This window comes from Saccopteryx bilineata, chromosome 3 (genome assembly GCF_036850765.1).
Source record: "Saccopteryx bilineata isolate mSacBil1 chromosome 3, mSacBil1_pri_phased_curated, whole genome shotgun sequence".
Taxonomy (NCBI): Eukaryota; Metazoa; Chordata; class Mammalia; order Chiroptera; family Emballonuridae; genus Saccopteryx; species Saccopteryx bilineata.
In genome coordinates this window covers 296961771-296985623 of record NC_089492.1, presented here as the reverse complement: position 1 = coordinate 296985623, position 23853 = coordinate 296961771, and the positions used below count along the sequence as shown (strand labels likewise).

The window sequence follows — 23853 nt, the reverse complement described above, 5'->3', positions numbered from 1 at the left end:
AAGGTCAGCTGAAAAAATATTTCTGCAGAATCTCAAATCAGAAAATCTAGAAAGAACACAATGTCAGCATGGATGAACAAATATCAAATAATAACTTATCATTTTCAATCTTATGAAATATGAAACATGTGCACAAGTGTGTGTTCAGGTTTTCTTCTCTCCGGAGGAATCACACAGAGAAGGGGGTACTACCCTCCCTGGGCTGAGACTGTCCCTCTAGACCAGAGAGAGAAGCTTATGTCTTACTTCATGCTGGGGCCACAGACCTAGAGCCCCAAACAGAGGTAATGGTAGCTGCTGCCCAGGAGACACGCAGACTCCACTGCCCAAGGCCCCTCTCTGCCCTAACACTTCTGTCTCCTCTGCCAGCTGCAGCCCAGCTGCGGACGGACACCCAGGAAGAGCCCCTCTGTGAGAGGAAGAGAGGGCTTCCCTGGGGGAGGAAGAACAAAAATTCAGAAGATGACGGAAGAGGGACAGGCAGGGAGGGTGTGGGGGTCAGGGGTGGGAAAGTCTGAAATCCTCGCTGTGTGACCTGGCATCTCACCTCACCTCTAGGTTAGTGGCCCATCTGGGAGCAGGTGGGGTCTGCAGCCTTGAGATCTCGGAGACCCTGTCAGAAGACACAACCCCATTCTGCCCCAGCAGATGCTGCCATAAAGGACCCATAGCCAGAAGAGAAAAGTGAGGAGCTGGACACTTGGGTGAGACCCCTGCTCCTGTTCAGGCCACTGAGGACCTTCCTGTTGCCCAGATTAATCCAGTGGACATCAGGACAGTTAATTCCCTGTCCTCACCTCACCTCGTTCTCAGAAGCGTTTCACAATGACCCCTCTTTCTGGGCACGCAGGTAACCCTACTGTGACTCACTCCTCCTGGTTTCTTGTGTCCTCATGGCCTCTTCTATGAGGTCTCCTTTGATGGCTCCTGGTCCTCTGTCTAACCTTGTGCGGCCCAAGATCTCAGGAGGAGGCATGAATCAGTGAATCATGCACATATTCTCAGGGCCCTCTTCATTCGTTCACCAGCAGATGTGAGGGAAGCTCACTGTTTACCGGCTCCATTTAGGGGCCACAGTGCAGCCCTGAGCAACACGGTCTCCACACTCCTCCAGCTCACCTGTGGGGGAGGGAGACACTGTGCACACAGGGGAACAGTGTCCCAGAGAGCAAAATGATATGAGAAAAATAAAGCAAAACAGGGGATAGGGCACATTGGTGTGGGTGAGAACAGAGAAAATAGCAGGTGCAAAGGTACTGAGGCAGGACACACTTCTTCATTAAAATGGGCCTTGTGTCTGGAGCCAAATAAGCAAGAGATAGCGTGTTACGATAAGAGTCAGGACTGTAGAAACATCCAGATGCCCCAAAGCTTAGGAAGTCCCTGCGGGTTTCATCAGGGGAGTGACCTAATCTGATTTAAAGTTTAACATCATCACTCTGACAACAGGTGGATAATTGACTGGAGGGTGTCACCAGGGGAGCCAGGGGACCCTGTCTCTGTCTCACTGTCTCTGCACAATGAAGTCCCCCAGGCAGTGACATATGCCCAAGTGAACCACTCAAGATCAAGACTCAGACAGGGAATGGCCACCTCTCCTTCCTCCCTGTCAGGGGGATTGCTGGACACAAAGGACAGAAAAGCAGAAGAGGACAGACAGATGGACTGTCAGGTGGGTCCTATGATATCTAGGGCCCCGGATACCTCAACCCCATCCATGTTCCATCCCCTCACTCTCCCCCTGCTGTAGGCTTCTGACTCTGATGCCCGCCCACGATGTGACCTACGCCCAGCTGAACCACATGTCTCTGAGACAGGAGACACTGTACCCCCTTCCTCACTGGCAGAGGGGCCCCTAGATGAGCCCAGTATGTATGCTGCTCTGTCTGTCCACTAGCCCAGGGTGGACCCAGACCCCACACTCCAGAGAGGGACCTGCAGGGACCCTGAAAGGCACAGGAGCTGCCCCATGGACACTCAGCTAGTGACCCCAGCCACCTTGGAGACCTCATGTGGACCCCCTTCAGCTCCTGTGACCTCAGGAGGTATCCTGGTTCTATAATCAATGATAACCCATATTCCTACAATTTGGAAATAAAGCAACAGACTTTTCAACAATCAATGTGTGAACTAAACCAGAAGTGAATGTTTTAAATTAAATGATAATATAAGTATTAACTATCAAACTTACAAAATGAGAAAGTTAAAAACCATAAATAAATATATTAGAAAATAAAAAGCCTTAAAATATCAATGGCCAAAGGTATTCTGTCATGAATTTAGAAAATAAGATTGCTTTTACCTATGTCTATGAGTCTGTTTTATATTCTGCCTATTTGTGAAATCATACAGTTCTTAGCTTTTCCTGGTTTACTTATTTCATTCAGTATAATGTTCTCAAGCTCCATCCATGTTGTCATAAATGTCACTATGTCATCATTTCTTGTGGCTGAGTAGTATTCCATTGTATATATATACCACATCTTCTTTATCCAATCCTATATCAAGGGACGCTATGGTTGTTTCCATGTCTTGGCCACTGAGAACAGTGCTATGATGAACATGGGGGTGCACGTGTCTTTACAAATCAATATTTTAGAGTTTTGGGGGTTAGATATGCAGTAGAGGGATTGCTAGGTCATGAGGTAATTCTATTCTTAGATCTTTGAGGAACCACCATACTTTCTTCCATAATGATTGTACTAATTTGCATTCCTGCAACCAGTGAATGAGGGTTCCTTTTTCTCCACAACCTCTCTGGGACTTTTACCAACATTCTACACAAAACAGAAACAAATTTCTATAAGGGAAGAACAAAGTTATGGTTGCCAGAGGGGGTGGGGATGGGGGATGATTATAATGTAGGAGGGAAGAGCATCAATAAGGTGGGTAACCTTGCAGGGAGCCAGGTGGCTGCTGGAATTCATGTGGGGAGCACATTGTAAGATCCATAAATACCAAATCAATGCTGTATATCTGAAAATAATAAAATATTTTATGCCAACCATATTTTAATAAAAATATTCAATTAAAAAATAATGTTTGCATATTTGATGTTCAAATGATTTGTAGATGCTTACCTGAAATCTAGGTGCCCTTGTTGATCAGTCACTCTGCTGAACCTAATTCTATAAGAAACAAAAACAAAACCAAACTGAAAAACAAAAAAATTAGAAACCTAAAAGTTTTAAAAAATCATTTCTGAAACCTATATAATTTTGTTAACCAGTCTCCCCCAATAAATTTAATAAAATGTAAAGTATAGGTAAAAGATAAATAGTAAAAGAATACCAAATTGTTCTAAATGATTCTGGAAGGAGAAAAATGATAATAACAAAAGAAATTTCTACTCAGAACAAACAAAAACAGAGGAAAAACAACAAAGTCCAAAATTTCAAGATTGAATATACTAATCACACTTATAAGTCTTAGCAAGAAAGCTGCCTTCAAAAACGAGAGAATGCACACATTTCTGATATTAAAGATGAAACCGAAGACAGCAGGACACGTTGTAGAGGATTTATAATGGTAACAGCAAAAAAAAAAAAAAAAACCGTGAACAATTTGATGACAATATATAGAAAATATTGAAAGTGGGCACCCTCAAATGTAAGACTTACTGATGGATATGATAAAAAAGCAAATTTGTATCTTTCTACATTTATATTCAATACCTTGAAACAGTCATAAAATATCTCATGACTGAAGTCATGTTCAGGAAGAGCTCCATTGGTGATTTCTTCCAGGCATTTATGAAATGCCTTCAAACACACAATAAAATTGCATAAACTCTTCCTAAGAAAAGAAAAAAAAGAAATCTATCCTGGGCTCTGGCCAGTTGGCTCAGTAGTAGAGCATCGGCCTGGCGTGCAGGAGTCCCAGGTTCGATTCCCAGCCAGGGCACACAGGAGAAGTGCCCATCTGCTTCTCCACCCCTCCCCCTCTCCTTCCTCTCTGTCTCTCTCTTCCCCTCCCGCAGCGGAGGCTCCACTGGAGCAGAGTTTGCCCAGGCACTGAGGATGGCTCTGTGGCCTCTGCATCAGGCGCTAGAATGGCTCTGATTGCGGCAGAGCGACGCCCCAAGATGGGCAGAGCATTGCCCCTTGGTGGGCATGCTGGGTGGCTACCGGTCGGGCGCATGCGGGAGTCTGTCTGACTGTCTCCCCGTTTCCAACTTCGGAGAAATAAAAAAAAAAAAAAAAAAAAAAAGAAATCCATCCTGACATTTTTTTTATCAGGACAGAAAGTATTGACTCTGTCAGCCAAAGGTCATCACCTCCAATTCCAACAGGACTCCACACCTTGGGTTGTGGTAAATGGGTACTTCACACCAGGACACCAGTGTCACCTCCAGGAACATCACCCCTATCTGCACACAGATTAGTAATGCGGCCCTGTGGCCCACTCTCCGTACCCACCACCCAGGCCCGCTCCCCACTGGCCTCTGCTTATTTCTGTGAGTTTCCCTGCTTCTCAGTCACGGTCAGTTCTCCCATTTGTTTGACTGTGACCTTGAGTTTTACACACAATACCCAGCATCTCTGTGTGTTTGGAGGAGACGTGACTGTGGAGTGTGTCTTCATCAGCCTTTCCTGTGGTGTCTCATGCCAGGGTCATCATGGTGTCCCCACATGGATGTGTCATCATTGCCAGTGACACCTGCCAGACTGCACCCCTGCATGTCTCAGGGACCACAGCCTCCTCACAACAAGGCTGAGCAGAGATGTCATTGTCACCTCACTGCAGGGAGAGAAGGAGACCCAGAAAGGCACAATTCCTGCTCAGGGCTGACAGTCCACACACGTTACAGCTCTCCTTTCATTACACTCTGAATTTCCTCTGGCCCAGTGTTTGCAGACAGAATTCAGTGAGAGAAGCAGGGTCCTGCCCAAGAGAGGAAGGGGCAGTGAGGAGGGAGAGATGACTCAGATGTTTTGAGAGAAGCCCTGGAGAGAAAGAGGGTGCTATTTATGGAACAAGGAAGTCACTAAAGGGAAGTGTTAGGAAGAGAGGAAGCAGGCCAGGGCGGGGAGGTTTTGCTTCCCTCTGTGAGTCTGTGGACAGTGCTATAGCCTCCCCATATGTGTCCATCCCCTGTGGGCATCCCTGAGGGAATGGCCCCATTGTCCCCTCCAGTCATCCAAAGCAGAGAGTGGAACAGTGCTAAGTTTTTCATGCTCTTTTCCTTCACACTCAATCATTAAATTCAAACCATTTTGCCCCCTGAACTCTCTTTGTTCATGTCCCCTGGGTCATTGCCAAAGCCCATGTTTAGCTGAAGAATTGAAACATCTGCTCTGTGTGACCTCATCCATGTTCCTCCAAGGCCTACTCCAGGCCCCCAGTCCTACCCCATTCATTCCTCTTACTTCCTCTAGAGGCTCTTCTAACACCCCACCTGCTCTGACCCTCCATGCACACAGCCCACCCACAGGGGTCCAACTTCCAAAAGTAAGATCAAAGAATCTTTGAGATTTCTGTTCCAGGGGACGAGGGTAAGGAGGGTTCAAATGCAGAACCCCTTAAATGTAAGGACTGGGTTGGAAGGAAGAGAATGGGGAATAGAGCACTGTTCCACTCTCAGTGTTGGTTGACTGGATGTGACAAAGGGGCCATTCCACCAAGGACAGTGTCCTTGTTTGAGGCACACTCTCCGTAGTCAGCTAACATGGTCCCTCTTGTGCAAAGAAAGTCATCACATTTCTTCACCTTCATCAACCATGAGACACACACAGCCTGAGTTAGTGAATGCATGTTTGTGACTTCTCACATACAGCCCACTGAGTCTGTCCGAACATAGCAAAGTTCACTTCAAAGCTCCTAGACCATGATAAAGACTAACAGCTCTTCCTTTGTGTTTCTACTGAAGTCTACATGAGATTATGTCACAGGATTTGTATCAGGTTACATACGTAATCCCCACAAACCTTTTAAAATACGGATGGCACATGGTCTATGTAGATTACTCTTGGTTTGATATTACAAGTTATGATAAGCATATCCATTCTTCATAGGTTCCATTTTTGCACAGAGGTAGTCACTAAAACCTGAAATCTGTTTCTTGCTCTCTTCCTTAAAATGAACTGTTCCTTGTAATGACCAAAATACATGCACGGTGCACACAATTCCATGAGCAGGAGCGAGCTTACTCCAGAGTGTAGTGAACTCAGAACAGAGCAGATGCCCCACCTGCCTCAGTCCATGGTGCTGATTATAGGGTACTGCTCAAGAAAAAATGCAAATGGTCAACAGATACATGAGAAGATGCTAGCTATTTCAAAAATACAATGAGATGCCACCTCACACATGTTAGATTGGCTCTTATCAATAAGACAAGTAATAACAACTGTTGGAGAGGCTGTGGAAATAAAGAAAGCCTCATTCAATGCTGGTGAGAATGCAAATTAGCACAGTCATTATGTACAAAAGTGTGGTGGTTCCTCAAAACATTAAGAATAGAACAACTATATGACCCAGTAATCCCTCTACTGAATATCTACCCCCAAAACGTGAAAACATTGGTACGCCAAGACACATGCATTCCCAAGTTCATCGCAGCATTATTCACAGTAGCCTAGACAGGAAAACAATAAACATGTCACTCAATAGAAGAATGAATAAGGAAGATATGTATATATATACAAAGGAATACTACTCAGCCATTAGAAACAATGACATAGTGACATTTATGACAATATAGATGAACATTGGGAACATTGTGCTGAGTGAAATAAGTAAATCAGAGCAAGCTAAGAAGTATAGTATTTTACACATAGGTGGGATATAAAACTGAGACTCATAGAAGTAGATAAAGGTGAAGTGGTTATCAAAGAGAGGGGATACAAGGGAGGGGGATGGGAGAGGGGCTGATGGAAGGGTGTAAAGAGGGAAAATATAAGGTGATAGAAAATGATTTGACTTTGGGTGATGGGTATACAACATAATCAACAGTTTAAATGCAATAGAAATGTTCACCTAAAATTTATGTACGCTAATTGATCCATGTCATGGTGTTAAAGTTAATTTTCTAAATAAAATTTAAACATTTAAAATAATATAAAGAGAGCCAGCCACTTGAGAGTCAACTCAAGTCAAAAAGTTAGGTCCTGTCTGTGAGCAGATCAGACCAGGCAAAGAATTCCGGAGTTAGAAGAGAAGCCGGGTCTGGTTTTAGTTTCTCTAGAAGCCCTGCAGTCTCCTGAGCCCTCATCATGGAAAAACCCAGTGCCAGGCCTAGAAAGGGGCTGTACCCTTGCTGTGTGTCCACAGCTGTGGGAACCCAGAAGGGCGGCAGCCCCTGACTCACCACATCCTGTACATGTCTGTCCTTCAGGCCCAGGGGCTCCTCCATCTGCAGAGCGGGAGCACTCCGAGCAGATGCCATGCTGTCCCTCCTCTCCACTCTTCTTGTCTCAGTCAGTGGTGGACATGAGGAGGGAGCAGTACAATGGGCTGGGAAGGCTACACATCCCTGTTCATGGGGAAAGCTAGGCTTAGGCAGCTCCAGATATTGGGGTCCTGTTGGTAAGAGAATCAGTGCAGAAATGTGGGTGAAAGTCTCTGATAGAAACTCTCTTCCAGGGCTGAGTCTGGGCCAGAGGACCTGTGACGACACAGGTGAGTCCTCCCTGGGCTCCATGTCCCACCTCTTACTTCATCCCCTGGGGCTCAGGAGGGAGCATAGAAGTTCTGGGAAGATGTGGTAGAACAGGTGGGTGTTGGGCTGAGCTGGGGAATGAGGGAGGGAGGGTCTTTGTAATGCAGCCTCTGGTTTCCTTCCAGGGACCCTCCCCAAACCCACCATCTGGGCTGAGCCAGGCCCCATCATCCCCTTGGAAAGCTCTGTGATCATGTGATTTCAGAGGACCCAGGAGGTCAAGTCCCAATTGTATAAAGAAAATGAACAAGTTTTTGGAAGACACTGACCTCACAGAAGCCCATGAACAAGAGCTCTTTCTCTATCACAAGCATGACAGAGTGTGATGCAGGGTGATATTACTGTACATATCAAAGCTCCAATGACAGGTAAGAGCGCAGTGACCCCCTGAAGCTGGCGGTACCAGGTAAGGAAACACTCAGGGTCCCAGCCTCAGGCTCTGCCCTCGAGAAGGGGGTCTGCCCTTAGGGGGTCTCCCCTCTCAGAGCCCAGCCCTGGGGATGAAAAGGAGAGGTGAGCCCCATCTAAAATGCTGCCTCCTTCTCTCCTAGGATTCTACAGAAAATCCAGCCTCTCAGCCCTGCCCAGCTCTGTCATGACCTCAGGATAAAACATAACCCTCCAGTGTGGTTCTGAGCTGGCATTTGACTGATTTATTCTAATTCAGGAAGAATATCACAAATCCTCCCAGACCCTGAACTCACAGCCTTACCCCAGTGGAAGATACCGTACTTTATTCCCCGTGGGCCCCATGATCCCCAGCCACAGGTGGATGCTCAGATGCTATGGCTGTCACAAGGACAGAAACCAGGGGTGCTCACAACCCAGTGATGCCCTGGAGCTCCTGGTGAGTCTCATTATTGTCTCATCCATGGAGTAAGGCACTAGACACTAATCCATAGACCCAGACACATTATAGGCATTGTTGCTGTGAGAGGAGCCCCATGGCAGAGGGTGAGCTGAGGGGACAGAGGGCTCCTGGGCCAGAGACACAGAGAGACAGTGAGACCTGGGCCAGGACAGGAGAAGACATTCTATGGGAGGAGCAGCCCCTGTAACTCACGTCTGGTGTCCCCAGGTGTGTCTCAGAAGCCCTCCCTCCTGACCCAGCAGGGCCCCATCGTGGTCTCTGGACAGAGCCTGACCCTCCAGTGTCACTCTGATATCAAATATGACAGATTTATTCTGTCCAAGAAGGGGGGACATTACCTCCCCCCAATCCTTGTCCTGCAGCCCCAGGCTGGGCTCTCTCAGGCCAACTTCCCCGGGACACTGTGAGCAGCTTCCACAGGGGGCAGTACAGATGCTACAGTGAACACAACCTCTCCTCTAAATGGTTGGTCACCAGTGAACTCATGGACATCCTGGTGGCATGTGAGGGGCCCAGACTCTGCACAGGCCCTGCTGGGGGGGTCTCAGGTGACGATGAGAATAGTGAACGTATAGGATCCCAGGGAGGGAGACAGAAAGAGAAAGGGGATGGGAGGGGAGGGCAGACACAGAGAAACAGAGACAGAGAGGAGGGTCCTCAGAGAGAGGCCTGCTGCCTCTCAGGTCAGAACAAGGTGGCAGGCAGCCCCTCACTCACCGTCCCTCTCTCTAGGATGGCTCCCTGACAGACCCTCCCTCTCAATGCAGTCGAACAACACGGTGGACTCAGGAGAGACCGTGACCCTGCTGTGTCAGTCACAGAGCCCGACAGACACTTTCCTTCTGTCCAAGGAGGGGACAGCCGATCCCCCCCTGTGTCTTAGATCAGAGATCCAAGCTCAGCAGTACCAGGCAGAGTTCTCCATGAGTCCTGTGACCTCAGCCCATGGGGGGACCTACAGGTGCTACAGCTCAAACAGCACCAACATCTACCTGCTGTCACACCCAGTGAGCCCCTGGAGCTCCTGGTCTCAGGTGAGGGGACACTGACTCTATCCTTTCTGAGCTCAGTCTAAGGGCCTTGTCCCCAGCAGGCATCAGGCTGGCTGGTAGAGAAGGGGCTGTAGGTTTGGTCACCCAGGAGAGATCAGCCCCTAAGAGACCCTGTCACCCATCTACACTTGTTTCCCATCATCTAGTCCAGAATGTGTCAGACCAGGCAGCAGAAGGACTTGCGGAGGCCACAGTGAAGACATTGGAGAGAGTCTGAGTGACTTGGGGACACCAGGGTCACCCACAGCTCCTCAGCCTTTTCCTGTCCACATTCTCATTACCCTCTGTAGGTCTGAGCCCCTTACACCCAGGGTCCATCTCCACAGCTGGTGAATCACTGAGAATTGTGCTCAGAGTAAGCACAGACCACCCCAGAACAGTTTGAGGGTCTGTGGGAGACTGCAAGCTCTTGCAGTTTGAGGCTTTGCAAAAGGCTATGTTCTCCCTCCCCCCATATTGGCTAAGAAGCTAAGTATATGAACTCATCCCATCCCCACACTTCAATTGCTTAAGTTTCTAGAAGAAGTTACATGCTCTTCCTCTCATCCTTTGTTTGTTCTGATATTGGTTGATTTCAGTTATGCAGGGTGGAGAGTTTCTGCACTTGGGAGAACTCCTGGGTTGCCTTGAAGATGTGTGACTTTATATCAGAGACTTCCTTATTTGCATATGGCTGTATAATAAAGCAAACGGGGAGCTGTTTTGCTCTGACTTGCCATCAGCTTGCAGAGGCCTCTCAATGCCATCCTTTTTTCTCTTTAAGTCTATTTTCTTCATTCCACAACATTTGCACTCAGGACCTGAAATTACTATCCAAGCTGGTTTGTGGCAAGGTCTATCAGAGGATCCAGTGTCCCTGACACACTCAAGGATGGGCTTGTGTCCCAGAGGACTGTGAGGCAGGCACAGATGCTGAGATACCAGGGGCTCCCTGTGCCCTGAGGCTGGCAGGTGACAGGTGGGTGGTCCTGGAAAGGGTGGTTGTGGAACCCAGCCTCAGCAAGGGGCCTCTGAGCTCAGCTAGGGAGATGGCAGCCCTCACCCTTCCTTCCTCCCTGATTCCAGAAGGCTCTGAGAATAGATCTCTCTTCCCCACGGAGTTAGGTGCACAGAGGGGTAAGTGAGGGTCTCTATAGAGAGAGAGTGGGTGTGTCCATGGGGGAGAGAGGTTAAGTCATGTGGGGTTCAGGCACCTGTGGAAACGCTGACATGGACACACCTTCCCCTGTGTGGCCTCATTGTCCCCAAGTGTAAAAGGAGAGAATCATGGCCCAGAGCTCAGATTTCCTGTCAGTTCTGGCTCTGAGCTCCTGGGAGAGGGGGCTCACAGGGAAGCCCCCAGGGTGTGATTTAATAAAGAATGTCTCCTCTGTAGCAGTGATGGTGACACTGTACAGGGAGGGAGAAGTAGGACATTGGTACATCCAGGTACATTCTCTCAATTCAGACTCAGCTCAGAAGAGAGAGGGAGAAGGACTCAGACCTGGGTCAGTTCCCGGCTCTGCTGCTCCTGCTCTGGGGCCAGGCTGTTCCTTCTCTCCTCTGAGTGTCGTGTTCTTGTCTGTTCATCCCTGGTCCCGTCCTGCTCACAGGCTGCTGTGAAGTCAGGTGACATAAGAACACTCACAGAGCTCAGGAGGGCAGGGTCCCAGCCAAGCTGACCTCTCTCCTTCTAGGATGGCTCCCTGGCAGACCCATCCCTCTCTGAAACCAGACACTTAGTGACATCAGAAAAGAATGTGACCCTGCTGTGTCACTCACATACCTAAAGGTCACTTTTATTCTAGTCAAGATAAATTCAGTTCACCCCTCCTTACTGTTTATTAGAGCAAACTATTTAACTGGGACCAGTTAGACCCAGTTCTCCATGAGTCCTGTGAACTCAGCACGGGGGAGGACTACAGATGCGACAGCTGAGACAGCACTAAACTTTACACCCTGTCACAACTTAGTGACCTTCTGAGGCACCACCTGATCTCAAGTGAGTGAATGTGACCCTGTTTTTTCTGACCTCACTCAGCTTGAAGCCTTGTCTCTGTAAAGTCTGAGGCAGTGATAACTGAAGGAGTTCAAGGGGCCCACAGAGGACGACATTCACCCCTCCTGCATGGCCCCTGGTCCGTCAGCTGCTGAGTAAGTGGGGTCTCTGAACTCTGAAGGAGCGAGTTTACAGGGTCTGCTCTCAGACTGAACGCTGAGCATGGCAGTCCAGCATCCCTGTGTCATGACCATGTTTGTCACTGTTCCTGAGCTCTGGGCACAGGTCCCTCTGGTCCACAGTGAGTCCGTGCAGGGTCAGTGTCACAGGAGGCCGAGAGGACCCAATGAGGAGACAGAAGGAACCTGGCAGAGGGGAGACAGGGTCACTAGGGGACTGGGCAGAAGTTATGACCTGAGAAGCGAAGCGTCTGAGAGCACAGAACCAGGGGGAGGTCGTGTGTTTGCAGGTCCTCACTCCTGCCCTCATTTCATGGCTCTCAGAGCACCTGACACCATCAGCCCATCACAAAACAAGTAAAATCTCAAGAGTGGTGAGAAGGAGAAGCCCTCAGTTATGGGGCTGGGCTCACAGGGTAATGTCCTGTGACGAGAAACTAGGAGTCTGGTTGGACATCCAAGGTCCTGGGGTGACTTTGTCCTGCCCTGACCTCTGTGATCCCTTTGTCCACTTCCAAGACTAGATGGCGAAGTACCTCATCAACATGACTGTGGCTGGATTGATCCTGCTGGTTTGTGGGGTGCTGCTATTTCAAGCTCAAAGCAGTCAGAGAAGGACCCATGATGCAACCAGGATGTGACCACAGAGGGCACAATGCAGTGTTCAGAGAGGTGGAGCCTTGGGGCACTGGTGATGACCCAGGAGATGGTGGGATAAAGTCTGGACCATGTTCTGGGGAAACTGTCTTCTGAGAGTGCAGTGGAGTAAACAGGGTTTGGGTGCAGGAAATGTCTGTGTGCTCCCTGCACAGGACTCTTCCTCCATTAAATGTGTATGTTCTCTCCCTATCTAAGGTTGACTGTAACAATCCTCCATCATTCCACATGCCTGTGATATGTGAGCCCATTGCACATGGCTGGTTTGTGTTCACACACCTAATACCTCATGGTCCTGCACCTTTTGGTCTAGAAATATTCTTTATTTCTAATCACATTTCCAGATGGACAGCATTGTGTCTCTATCTTTTTAGTTTGTTAACTGCAGAGATGATGAAAATCAGATCTGATCCTGGAAGAAATGAACCCTAGGTGATGCTTCCCACCCTCTCAGGGACCCACGATCCTTCTGTCTTCCTATGATGTTGCCTGTACAATTTTCCCAGATGTCATCACTGGTGCTGTGGGAAGCAATAATGAAAGTGTGTCTCTATAAGAAATCATAGTTCAAAATGATTAGATTTGTTAAATTTTCCAGAGTTTAGATATACATATAATGGAATGTTCTTCATACACAAATGGAACTAAATCATGCCATTTGGGACAACATGAACAAACATTGAGGGCAAGTTGTTGTTTTTTAATATGAGCTATATCACACAGACAAAAGTAAATACTGAATGATCTCACATCTATATTGAAACTATAAAAGGTAAAATTGTAGAAACATAGAGTGGGATGAGGGTTACCATGGGGAGTGTGGGGAAAGTTTGTGATCTTGGTTAAAGAGTATCAATTTCCAGTTATGAGGTTAACAAGTCGTGGGTGTCTGATACATAGTATGGTGATTACACTTGATAATACTCCTATATATGTAAAAATTGCAAAGAGAGTGTCTCTTGAAAATACTCTAACATTTTTTATTGTCATCTTGTTGATAATAACCAATCTAACAGGTGTGAGGTGGTATTTCATTGTAGTTCTGATTTGCATTTCTCGAATAGCGAGTGATGATGAGCATCTTGTCATATATCTGTCAGCCATTTCTATGTCCTCTTGGAAATCAAGTGACTGTTCACGTCCTCTCCCATTGTTAAACTGAATTGTTTACTTGTTTGTTTCTGAGCTTTGTGAGTTCTTTACATATTTGTATATTAACTTTTTATCAGAGCTGTGGTTTACAAATATGTCCCATTTTGTTGCCAACTCTTTGTTTTGTTTTCAGTTTCTTTTGCTGTGCAGAAGCTTTTTTGCTTGATACAGTTCAATTCATTTATTTTTGCCTTTATTTCCCTTACCTTTGGGGTCAAATTCATAAATTGTTCTTTATGACCAAGATACATGAAGATAGATTGGTGGTTCCTCAAAAAACTAAGAATAGAACTACCATATGACCTAGCAATTCCTGTACTAGATATCTACGCCCAAAACTTGAAAACATTGGTATGTAAAGACATGTACAGTCCCATGTTCATTACTACATTATTCAGTGTCCATGACATAGAAACAACCAAAGTGTCCCTTGGTAGAGGACTAGATAAAGAAGATGTGGTACATATATACAATGGAATACTTCTCAGCCAGAAGAAATGATGGCGGCATAGTGCCATTTATGAAAACATGGATGGATTTTGAGAATGTTATACTGAGTGATGTTCGTAAATCAAGAAAAGCTAAAAACTGTATATGATGTCACACATAGGTGTGATATAAAACTGAGGCTCATGAACATAGAAAAAAGTGAAGTGGTTATCAGGAAAAAGTGGATATGGGGGAATGGGATGTGGGGGAGGGCATGGAGAGAGGGAGTGGGTGGGAAGGGAGAAAAGAGGGAGAAATATATAGTGACACAAAATGATTTGACTTTTGTCGATGGGATATGAAACAAAATCAACAGTTGAAATGCTATAGAAATATTTAACTGATAACAACATAACCGACAGTTCAAATGCTATAGATAGGTTTACCTGAAACCTATGTACTCATATTGATAAATATCACCTTGTTAAATTTAATTTTCTAAATAAAAAATAAGACAATAAATTTTATGATATTCTGCTTCCTTTCAACAAGGCTGAGCAGAGACATCATCGTCACCTCACTTCAGGGAAAGCAGGAGACTCAGAAAGGCACAATTCCTGCTGAAGGCAGACAGTCCACACACGTTACAGCTCTTCTGTCAATTACACTCTGAATTTCTTCTGATGCAGTGTTTGCAGACAGAATTCAGTGAGAGAAGAAGACTCCTGCTCAAGAAGGAAGGGGCACTGGGAATGGAGAGATGACTCAGACGTATTGCAAGAGAACCATCAAGAGAAAGAGAGTTCTATTTATAGAACAAGGAAGTTACTAAAGGGAATTATAAGGGAGAGAGAGGAGACCAGGACAAAGGTTTCGATTCCCTCTGTGAGTTCCATAACAGTGTTATAGCCTCTCCACATGGGTCCATCCCCCAAGGTGTCATTCTTGATGGAATGGCCCTATTGGCCCCTCTAGAGCACCAAAGCAGAGTGGAACAGTGCTAAATTCCTCACTTTCTTTTTCTTAAAACACAACATTAAATTTAAACAGTTCTTCCCCCTGAGCCTTTTTACCCATGACCCTGGGGTATCACCACTGCCCATAACCAGCTGAAGACTCAAAACCTCTACTCTGTGCCACCACATCCATGTCCTTTCTACCCTATGCCAAGCTCCTAGTCTTACCTCATTCATTCCTCTCACACCATCAAGAGGTTCTTCTAACAGCCTCAACTGGTCTGACCCTCCATGCACACAACCCTTCTATAAGGGACCAGATCCCAAAAAGATCTAAGCTCTTTTAGTTTACATTTATGGTCCAGGGATCATAGGTAAGGGAAGTATGGAGGGCAGAGTGTTTAAACTTAATGACTGATGCTTACAGAACAAGAGTGAGGAAATGAACACTGTTCTGTCCTTTCTGCTTTGGTTGACTGTAGGTTCCATTGGGGCCACTTCAACAAAGGACAATGAAATTACCAGATATACACTCTCCATCATCAGCTAACATTGCCTCCCCATGCAAACAAAGTCAGCACATTTGACTGCCTCCATCAACACCAGACACATACACACAACCTGAGTTAGTGAATATGTTTGTGATTTCTCACTTATAGCCCACTGAGCCTGTTTGCATAGCAGAGCATTCCTCATACCTCTGACATCATAATAAAGGCTAACATGTCTTTCTTTGTCATTCTGCCAAAGCCTACATGGATTTGTGTCATAAGGTTTGTGTCAGATTACATGAGTAATCAACATAAACCTCTTAGAATACAGACAGTACATCATGTATGGATGGGATTAGTCTCAGTTTGATGTTACAAGTAATAATAAGCATATCTTTCCTAGGTACACTATTGCACAGTGGTGGTAACTAGAACCTAAAATCTGTTTCTACACTCTCTTCCTAAAGATAACCTGTTTTTTGAAACATCCAAAATATGTATATGGTGTACACAATTCTTTGAGGAGGAGCCTATTTATTCCAGACTGTTCTAAACTCTTAGAACATAGCATGTTCTTTGTGCTCGGTGATATCCCTGTCTCCCTGCTCTGAAATTACCACCAGTCTCAGGGATCTCCACTGCTCATGCCATGGACCTCTCCATTTCCAGGGGGATTCCTCACGCCCATGACTCAGATGTATGATGTCACCTGTTAATAGTCTACGTGTCCCATGCTCTGTTTTTTCTTAAAATTTGCCCAAACTGTAGTTGGAATACCCATCTCTAAATATTTGTAATGTCTGTTTTTATTAATCTGAGTCCACATGTCCAGAAAAGGAATCTCTCTTCTTCCCCTGTGAATACTCAGAGCCTCCGTCATGGCTGGACATGGTAACTCCTCAGCAGATGTTGTATATTTGACTGAATCAGGGAAGGAAGGAAGAACATGTGCATTTATGAAAACTCAGGAAAGTAATGTGAGTTTTCCAGGTCACACAGGTCTAGAGAAGGCAGAGTCAGAACCAGAACAAAAACTGGGTGGCTCTCAGACCTGCCCTGAATCTGAAACCTCACATTCTGGGACAAGTGTCACCTTATAAATTTGGGTTTCACATGAGGTAGAGAAAAGCATATGTAGCCTGGAGAGCTCAGATATGACCTGAAAGGTTTCAGAAGCTGGTGTCTCCTCACATCTTCCTTCAGGGAGTGGAGATAGGGCTGGTGAGAAACTGAATTTTCACATGGAGCCTGGACCTTGTCACACCCATGTGTCTTTCTGTCCTGTTGGGATTTATATGACATCTGCACAGCTGGTGACCATGGGGGCAATCCCCATATATCAAGCTACATCACAGACATTGGTGCCTGGTGTCCTCAGTCTGAGAGGAAACCAATATAGGTGAAGATGCCCAGCTCAGGTGGGGAGAAAGCAGACATTCTGAGTGCCTCTGTCCGTGGTGCTGATCTTAGGGCCCCTGAGAGTCATCCTGGCTCCTATGGATTCAGGCCCAAATATGAAGATAGAGTAAAGAGGTTTGTGGTTTTTGGGACCAGGGTGCTTGAGGATGCACTGGGAGTCTAAGATCAAGTATTGTTTGCTAGGACCTCTTCTTTCGAGATGAAACCCATGGACAAAACTCTCTCCATATCTGGGACTTTGTTCTCTCATCTATTAAAGCAGAATTTTTTCCTGTATTTTAGAGGACACAATTATGTATAAAGTTCTCTACCAGTAAATTTCTGTAGAGAAAGGTCAAGAAATTCTTCTGTATGAACGTTGGTTCACTCTAGTATGTCCTGCCTGCAGCAGGAATTGCTGTCATTGTGTGGGGGTGGAGAAAAACCTAATTTTTTCCCTCAATATTTATAAGCACCAGGTTGTGAGATGAAACAGGTCATACTCGCAATTACCATTTGTAAAAACCCATGTCAGTGCTTCCTTCCTCCTCCAATTTTTCTCTGAATTTCTTGGTTTTCTCTTTGTCACAGTGTCAAAGCATATTTCATATAAATAAATATGTCTTTTTGTTTATGTCTTCATCTAAATATTGTATTTTATTATTATTCTTTTATTATCAAAATATTCCTGCATAGACTGAAAATGAAATATATAGAGTCCATTTTAAGGGTAGCAATCTTTGATGTGAAAAAATTAGAGCACATTTCTTCTCTATTCTGTTAGGTATGAAAATATGCTTACATTAAAGTGAGTTTTGCCTGACCAGGTGGTGGCACAGTGAATAGAGCATCAGACTGGGACACAGAGGAACTAGGTTTGAAATGCTGAGGTTGTTGGTTTGAGCATGGGCTCATTCAGCTTGAGCATGGGCTCACCAGCTTGAGTGCAGGCTCATCAGCTTGAGCACGGAGTTGCTGGCTTGAGCACAGGGTGGCCAGCTTGAGCATTGGATCATAGACATGCCACATGGTCACTGGCTTGAGCTCAAAGGTCACTTGCTTGAAGCCAAAAGTCACTTGCATGAGCCCAAGGTCACTGGCTTGAGCAAGAGATCACTCACTATGCTGTAGTCCCAAATCCCCCATCAAGGCAAATACGAGAAAATAATCAATGAACAACAAAGGACCTGCAACAGAGCCACAATGAATAATTGATGTATCTCATTCTCCCTTCTTGTCTGTCTGTCCATATCTGACACTCTCTCTGTCACAAAAAATAAAATAAATAAATTTAGTTTCATATATTTCTAGTGTTCTGATTTCTTCTAGAATTTTCCAGATGACAAGATCCTGTATTTGAAAGACCCCAAAGACTCCACATAAAATTACTAGAAAAAATGAACCAATACAATAAAGTTGAAAGATACAAAAATCAATATACAAAAGTCTACATCTTTCCCATATGTCAACAATGAAACTTCAAAAAATAAACTTAAACTGAAAAAAGACACAATGATATGGGAAAATATTCCATGTTCATGGATTGAAAGAATCAACATACTTAACATTGTCATATTACCTGAAGCAATATAAAAATTTAATGCAATCTCCATTAAAATCACCATGTCATTTTTTTAATAATGGGGAGAGGACCTAAACAGACACTTCTCCTAGGAAGACATACAAATGGCCCACAGATATATGAAGAAATGCTCATTTCACTAACTATTAGAGAAATGCAAATCAAAACTACAACTAGATACCACCTCGCACCTGTTAAATTGGCTATTTTAAACAACACAGATAATAACAAGTTTTGGAGATAATGTGGAGAAAAGAGAACCCTCATTCACTTTAGTGTGAATGAAAACTGATACTTCCGTTATAAAAGACAGTATGATGTCATCTCAAGAAACTAAAAATAGAGTTACCATATGATCCAGCAATCTGCCTACTGGGTATCTATCCTCCAAACTCAAAAACATTGATATGTAAAGACACATGCACCAACATGTTCATCTCAGCATTAATCACAGTGGCCAAGACATGAAAAGAACTAAAGTGTTCCTTGATAGAGAATTGGATAAAGAAGATGTGGTACCTGTATACAATAGAATACTACTCAGCCATGAGAAATGATGACAAATTGCCCTTGATGAAACATGATGGACATTGAGAACATTGTACTGAGTGAAATAAGTAAATCAGAGAAAGCTAAGAATTGTATGATTTCACACATAGGTGGGGTATAAAACTGAGACTCATGAACATAGAGGAAAGTGAAGTGGTTACCAGGGGAAGGTGGATGTGGGAAAGGGGTGCGGGGAAGGGAGTTAAAAGGAACAAATATCCGGTGATGGAAAATGATTTGACTTTGGGTGACGGGCAGACAATGCCATCAACACTTCCAATGCTATAGAGACATTTACCTGGAACCAAGGTACTTTTATTGATCAATGTCATTCCATTAAAAATAAATTTTGTAAATCTAATTTAAGAAAAAATGTGATACCTTTATTAATGACCCTGTAGACAGTCTTTCCTGCTACTATTTGTCATAATCATGATTACTCTGTGATGTCCATTTCTGTTGGATGTTCACCTCCCACAGACCGTATTATCCACAGAAAGCTTCTCCCAGGGCTGTCCGGATGCTCAGGACTGGAAGAGGTGGATAGCTGCAGCTGCCTTCCCCATGGTGTTCACTCTCCCACAATTAACATCAGACTCTGATGTGCTGGGCAGGGATGGCTCCAAGGTGATCCTCACACTCACACTTGGACAGAGGCCCAGGTTGGATGAGAATGCATTGAATCTGTTTCATACACACACAAGGAACGTGGCTAAGCACTGACCATGGGCTAAGTCAGTGGGTAGAGATGCCCCAGTGCTCATTTACAAATGTGGAAAAGAGGACAATATTTTCTCTTACTTCTACCTTGAGAGCTGCTTCTCTCCCTGTCTATGAGGGCTCCAGGGTCCCTCTCTTATCCACAAAGAGGTTAAAACCTTCATACTGATTACCTCTGGCTGTGCTCAGGCACCAGTGACCACTCATCTGTGGCCTCTTTAAACTCTATCATGGTTCCTCTATGTTTTGGAAACTTTTTTCCTTTTCTGAAATGATGTGCCACTTACTTTATAGATATTATGCATTTATCAGCATTAGGAGCAGATGGGAGCTCTTGATTGGGCACGACTACCAATCCACCTAGACAGTGAAGTGCATGCCTGATCTCTCATGTCTGTGCCAGATGTCTTCATGAGATCTGAAATGAACAAGGGTTGCTTCCTCTCGTGTCCAAAAACCACTGACCTCACAATCACTCTGAGGACTAAGGTTTATGACAACATGATGCAAACCAGAAAACTGAGGTGCCAAGAATAAACATTACTGCCCAAGGTCATGCAGTAAATGATGGAAGAATATTCAAGTAAGACTTGGCTTTTCCCCCAAGTAAGAGAAGTAACCTAGTTATTATGTGTAAAATGAAGACAGGACCACAGGATGAGGGGACAGCTCTTTCCAAGGAACAGGACACTGAGGAGGCAGGAATGAGTCATGACATTGCCCCCAGGAAGGTCGGGGTGGACGCTGTTGCAGGGGAAAGGAGAAGACTTTGGAGGGTGTGATACAAAGAAAGCCACACTCTGGGGTCAAGAGAAGGGACATTTTTCTTCCTTATTTACCTGTATTCCCCTTTGTGCTCATTGTCAGAGACACTGGACCTGAACTGCACAGGGAGATAGTGGAACTTCCCCAGTTATCTGAGCTCTGCAGTCACAGGGACCCACATCTTCCTGAAGCATCTCCAGGGCTGTGTACTCTGTAACGGGCAGGCACCAGGAAGTCAGGTGAGTGGCCTTTGGTTCCTGGAGTCCGCGGCAGTGTCTCCTGTAGAGGGAGCGGCTTGGGGATGAGCGTCCCGGGGACGGAATTAGAGAGGGATGGTATTCAGAGGTGCATTTGGAAGATTGGAAATTAGACCCTCTCTATTTTTTTTGGAACCTCCCCCAAAGCTGGCCCTAGGAAACTGAGATAAGTGCCGGGGGTGGTGGGTGGGGGCTCTGCCCCTGCCGCCTGCTTGCTCCCGGACTTGCGGGTGCCTCCCCATCCAGGGAAACCTGGGCGTCCAGCTCGCACCTTGTTGGGCTTACCGCTGGGATACAGCATCCATAGTGAGAACCCTACAGGGAGGAAGTGATGGATGGGCTGAGGATGAAGGTGACCCCATGGGGGAGACTCTGACAGAGCAGGACATCCCCTGGGTCACCTCACCTGGAAGGGGCATCTCAGGGTGACAACAGGTATACTCAGTGCTCCATCATAAACATGAGTGCCAGGCTACTGGGAAGGGAATTTATTCCTGCTGAGGGGCTGCTGATGTGAAAGCCTTGCGGCAGAGACACTGGCTTTCAAATGGCCAGTGTGAATGTCTGTCTGTCCTGAGTGTGCTGTAACCTCGTCCATCTGCACAGCCAGGACCAGAGGGAGGAGACACCATGACCACCACCCTAACAGCCCTGCTATTCCTCGGTGAGATTTAAGGAGGGAACAGGGTTCCTAGATTGTGAGGGATAGTGACCAAGAGCCAGGCCCTGGTCTGTCAGGATAGCCAGAGACTGAGAAGGCTCTGAGGGAGGAGGGTTCAGCTAAAGACTCACGGGCATGCCTCTCCCAGCAAACTCTCTCCAAGGCTCAGTCTGGGTGTGAGAACCCACCTGAAGGTGGGACACAGGCAACTCTTGATTTGGCCAGTCTGCTCTAAAAATCAGCCATTTTAATTTACAGAGAGTTTTCAATGTATCTTTAGACAATTTTTATATTATAGTTATTGGAAAATCTAATTTTAAAGTTCTTAAGTATACATTTTAGTGGGGTTTGGTTTTTCCAGTTATAGAGATCACTGGTAGAAAAGGGGACATAAACCATGAACAATTGACAGCTTACTTTGGGGGCTGCCTGGTGTAAGGGGAGGATGGGGGTGGCAAGGACAGTGGAGTCAGGGTTCTCAGGGTCACCAGCCTTAGGGGGAGAGGAAAACTTCAGGGTGAGAGGGGTGCAGCATTGGGAATCTGCACCATAGGATGTGCCCTGTCAGGTATGGAGGGAACTGAGTGCCGTGTCAGCCTTGGAACTGAAAACTTCAGGTCCCAGGGCTGAGGCAGACGGGGGAGGACCAGAGAGGACTGGGCTTTCTAGAGGTGGTGGGAGTACTGGGAGAGGAGTTTATATTTTGGGTCTTCCAGAAGGATGGTTTGCCTCTTCTTTCACAGTTTGGAGGGCAGAAGGCAGTCTTGGAGCCAATTTGGATGCTCAGTGAGAACATGAGTCCAAATCTGTATATACGGAATTTGGTCGGGATGTCCAGGATGACTAATTGAACCTGATAAGCAAAAGAGATATTAGTAGATCCCTTGGAAGGCCAGTTCCCTGGGAAGAGCCCTGGGCACTCTAACTCACACAGAGTACATGGTATCCTGGAGCTAATCGTTGCTCCATAGTCAGTAGCTCATTTCTTGAAGTCCTGGAAATTATTCAGAAAACTTTCAAGTGATGTACACTTAGCACCAGAAGCAGACTGACCTATATTGATAGAGTTGACAAGGTCTGGACTGAGAAAGACAACTAGACAAACAACCCAGATAAAGTATAAACAGACAAAAACTAAACTTGAGATCACTGGCCACTGTCATGTGCCAGGATTGGGTCGTGGAGGATTTGCTGTGTCCAGCCCTGCCACAGACCCCCTCGGGGTGCCCCAACCTGTCTGGATCCAGTTGATTATCAGTAAGATCCTGAGCAGCTCAATATCTAATCGAGTCAAAATATTCCTTTGGTTCGTCTGGCTGCCATGTGCCTGGGGCTGAGGAACATCTCTCAGAGATCTCTCCCTGGGCAAGGTACCCGAAGGCCTACATGGGCCTCAGCCCAAGCACCAGGGAAGTCTGGTGCATCATGCTGAGGCCTCCAAGATGTTGCAGTGCAACATCTGAGAAACTGAGTCGAAGCCCAAATTGACAAATTGATTTAGAATTTGAAGAGCCTTTATTAGCCGATTGGCTGACTGTCCACTGGCAATCCATGCAGGGAAGCAGCAAACAGCAGTGAGCTCAGGGGGAGAGAGATATTTAAGGGCAAAAACCACAAGGTTACAGTTGTTTCAGCACATTTGCACAATATCTCGCAGAAGTATACATTGTTCTAAAGATAATAAACCGCCTTCCTGCAATATCTGCAAGGCTGAAGCACAAAGAACACATCCTGCCTCTGTTAGCAAGATTAGATCTGAGCCTAACTGCTTGTACAAATTTTCTACTTGCAGCTGTAGCTATAAACTAGTTCCTCTTAAGTGTTGAGCTAAATTGGGTCAGGGGTCCTTAGCATGGGTTGGCACACCAGCACATATATCATTGTTTTTTACCCTTGTGTAGTGTTTCATTGTGTAAAACTGAGACTTGTGGACATAGATAAAAGTGAAGTGGTGACCAGGGGGAGGAGGATGTGAGGGAGGGGGTTGGAAAAGAGGGGAATAAAGAAGAACAAATATCTGGTGACAGAAAATTATTTGATTTTAGGGACCAGGTACACAACATAATCAACAGTTCAAATGCTATAGAAATATTTACCTGAAACCGATGTACTCTTATTGATCAATGTCACCCATTAAGTTTCATTTTCTAAATAAAATTTCAAAAAGAAATAATTAGTGTTGTCTTAGCGGGAACACACAATACTGTATACAGAGATGGATTGTAGAATTGGGTTATACCAGAAACCTGTATGTGGGAGACTGCAAGCTGACAAAGTCCTAGCAGTTTAAGGCTTAAGCTAAAGGCTAAGCTCTTTCCCACACCTCCATGTTAGCTGTGGAGCTGAGTGTTTCTACTCCTCCTATACCCCAACCTCACTTGTTTAAGTTGCTAGAGGCAATATACATGCCCTTCCTCTCACCCTTTGTTTGTTCTGATGTTGGTTGATTTCAGTTATGCACTGTGGGGGAGAATTCCTGTTTATGCTTTAAAAGAATTT

At 45.5% G+C, this 23853-nt stretch overlaps 1 protein-coding gene and 1 pseudogene across 1 annotated transcript in view; one reads left to right on the top strand and one right to left on the bottom strand.

Annotated features, from left to right (window-relative positions):
* The window catches only part of LOC136331910 (leukocyte immunoglobulin-like receptor subfamily A member 4), a 256817-nt pseudogene extending 247996 nt beyond the window's left edge, over positions 1-8821 (bottom strand).
* Positions 8822-9012: 191 nt separating this feature from the next.
* The window catches only part of LOC136330128 (leukocyte immunoglobulin-like receptor subfamily B member 4), a 65124-nt gene continuing 50283 nt past the window's right edge, over positions 9013-23853 (top strand). Inside the window, 4 exon segments of the mRNA XM_066266642.1 lie at positions 9013-9097; positions 9261-9505; positions 9508-9562; positions 9871-9935. Coding sequence (XP_066122739.1) covers positions 9013-9097; positions 9261-9505; positions 9508-9562; positions 9871-9935 — 450 coding nt within the window.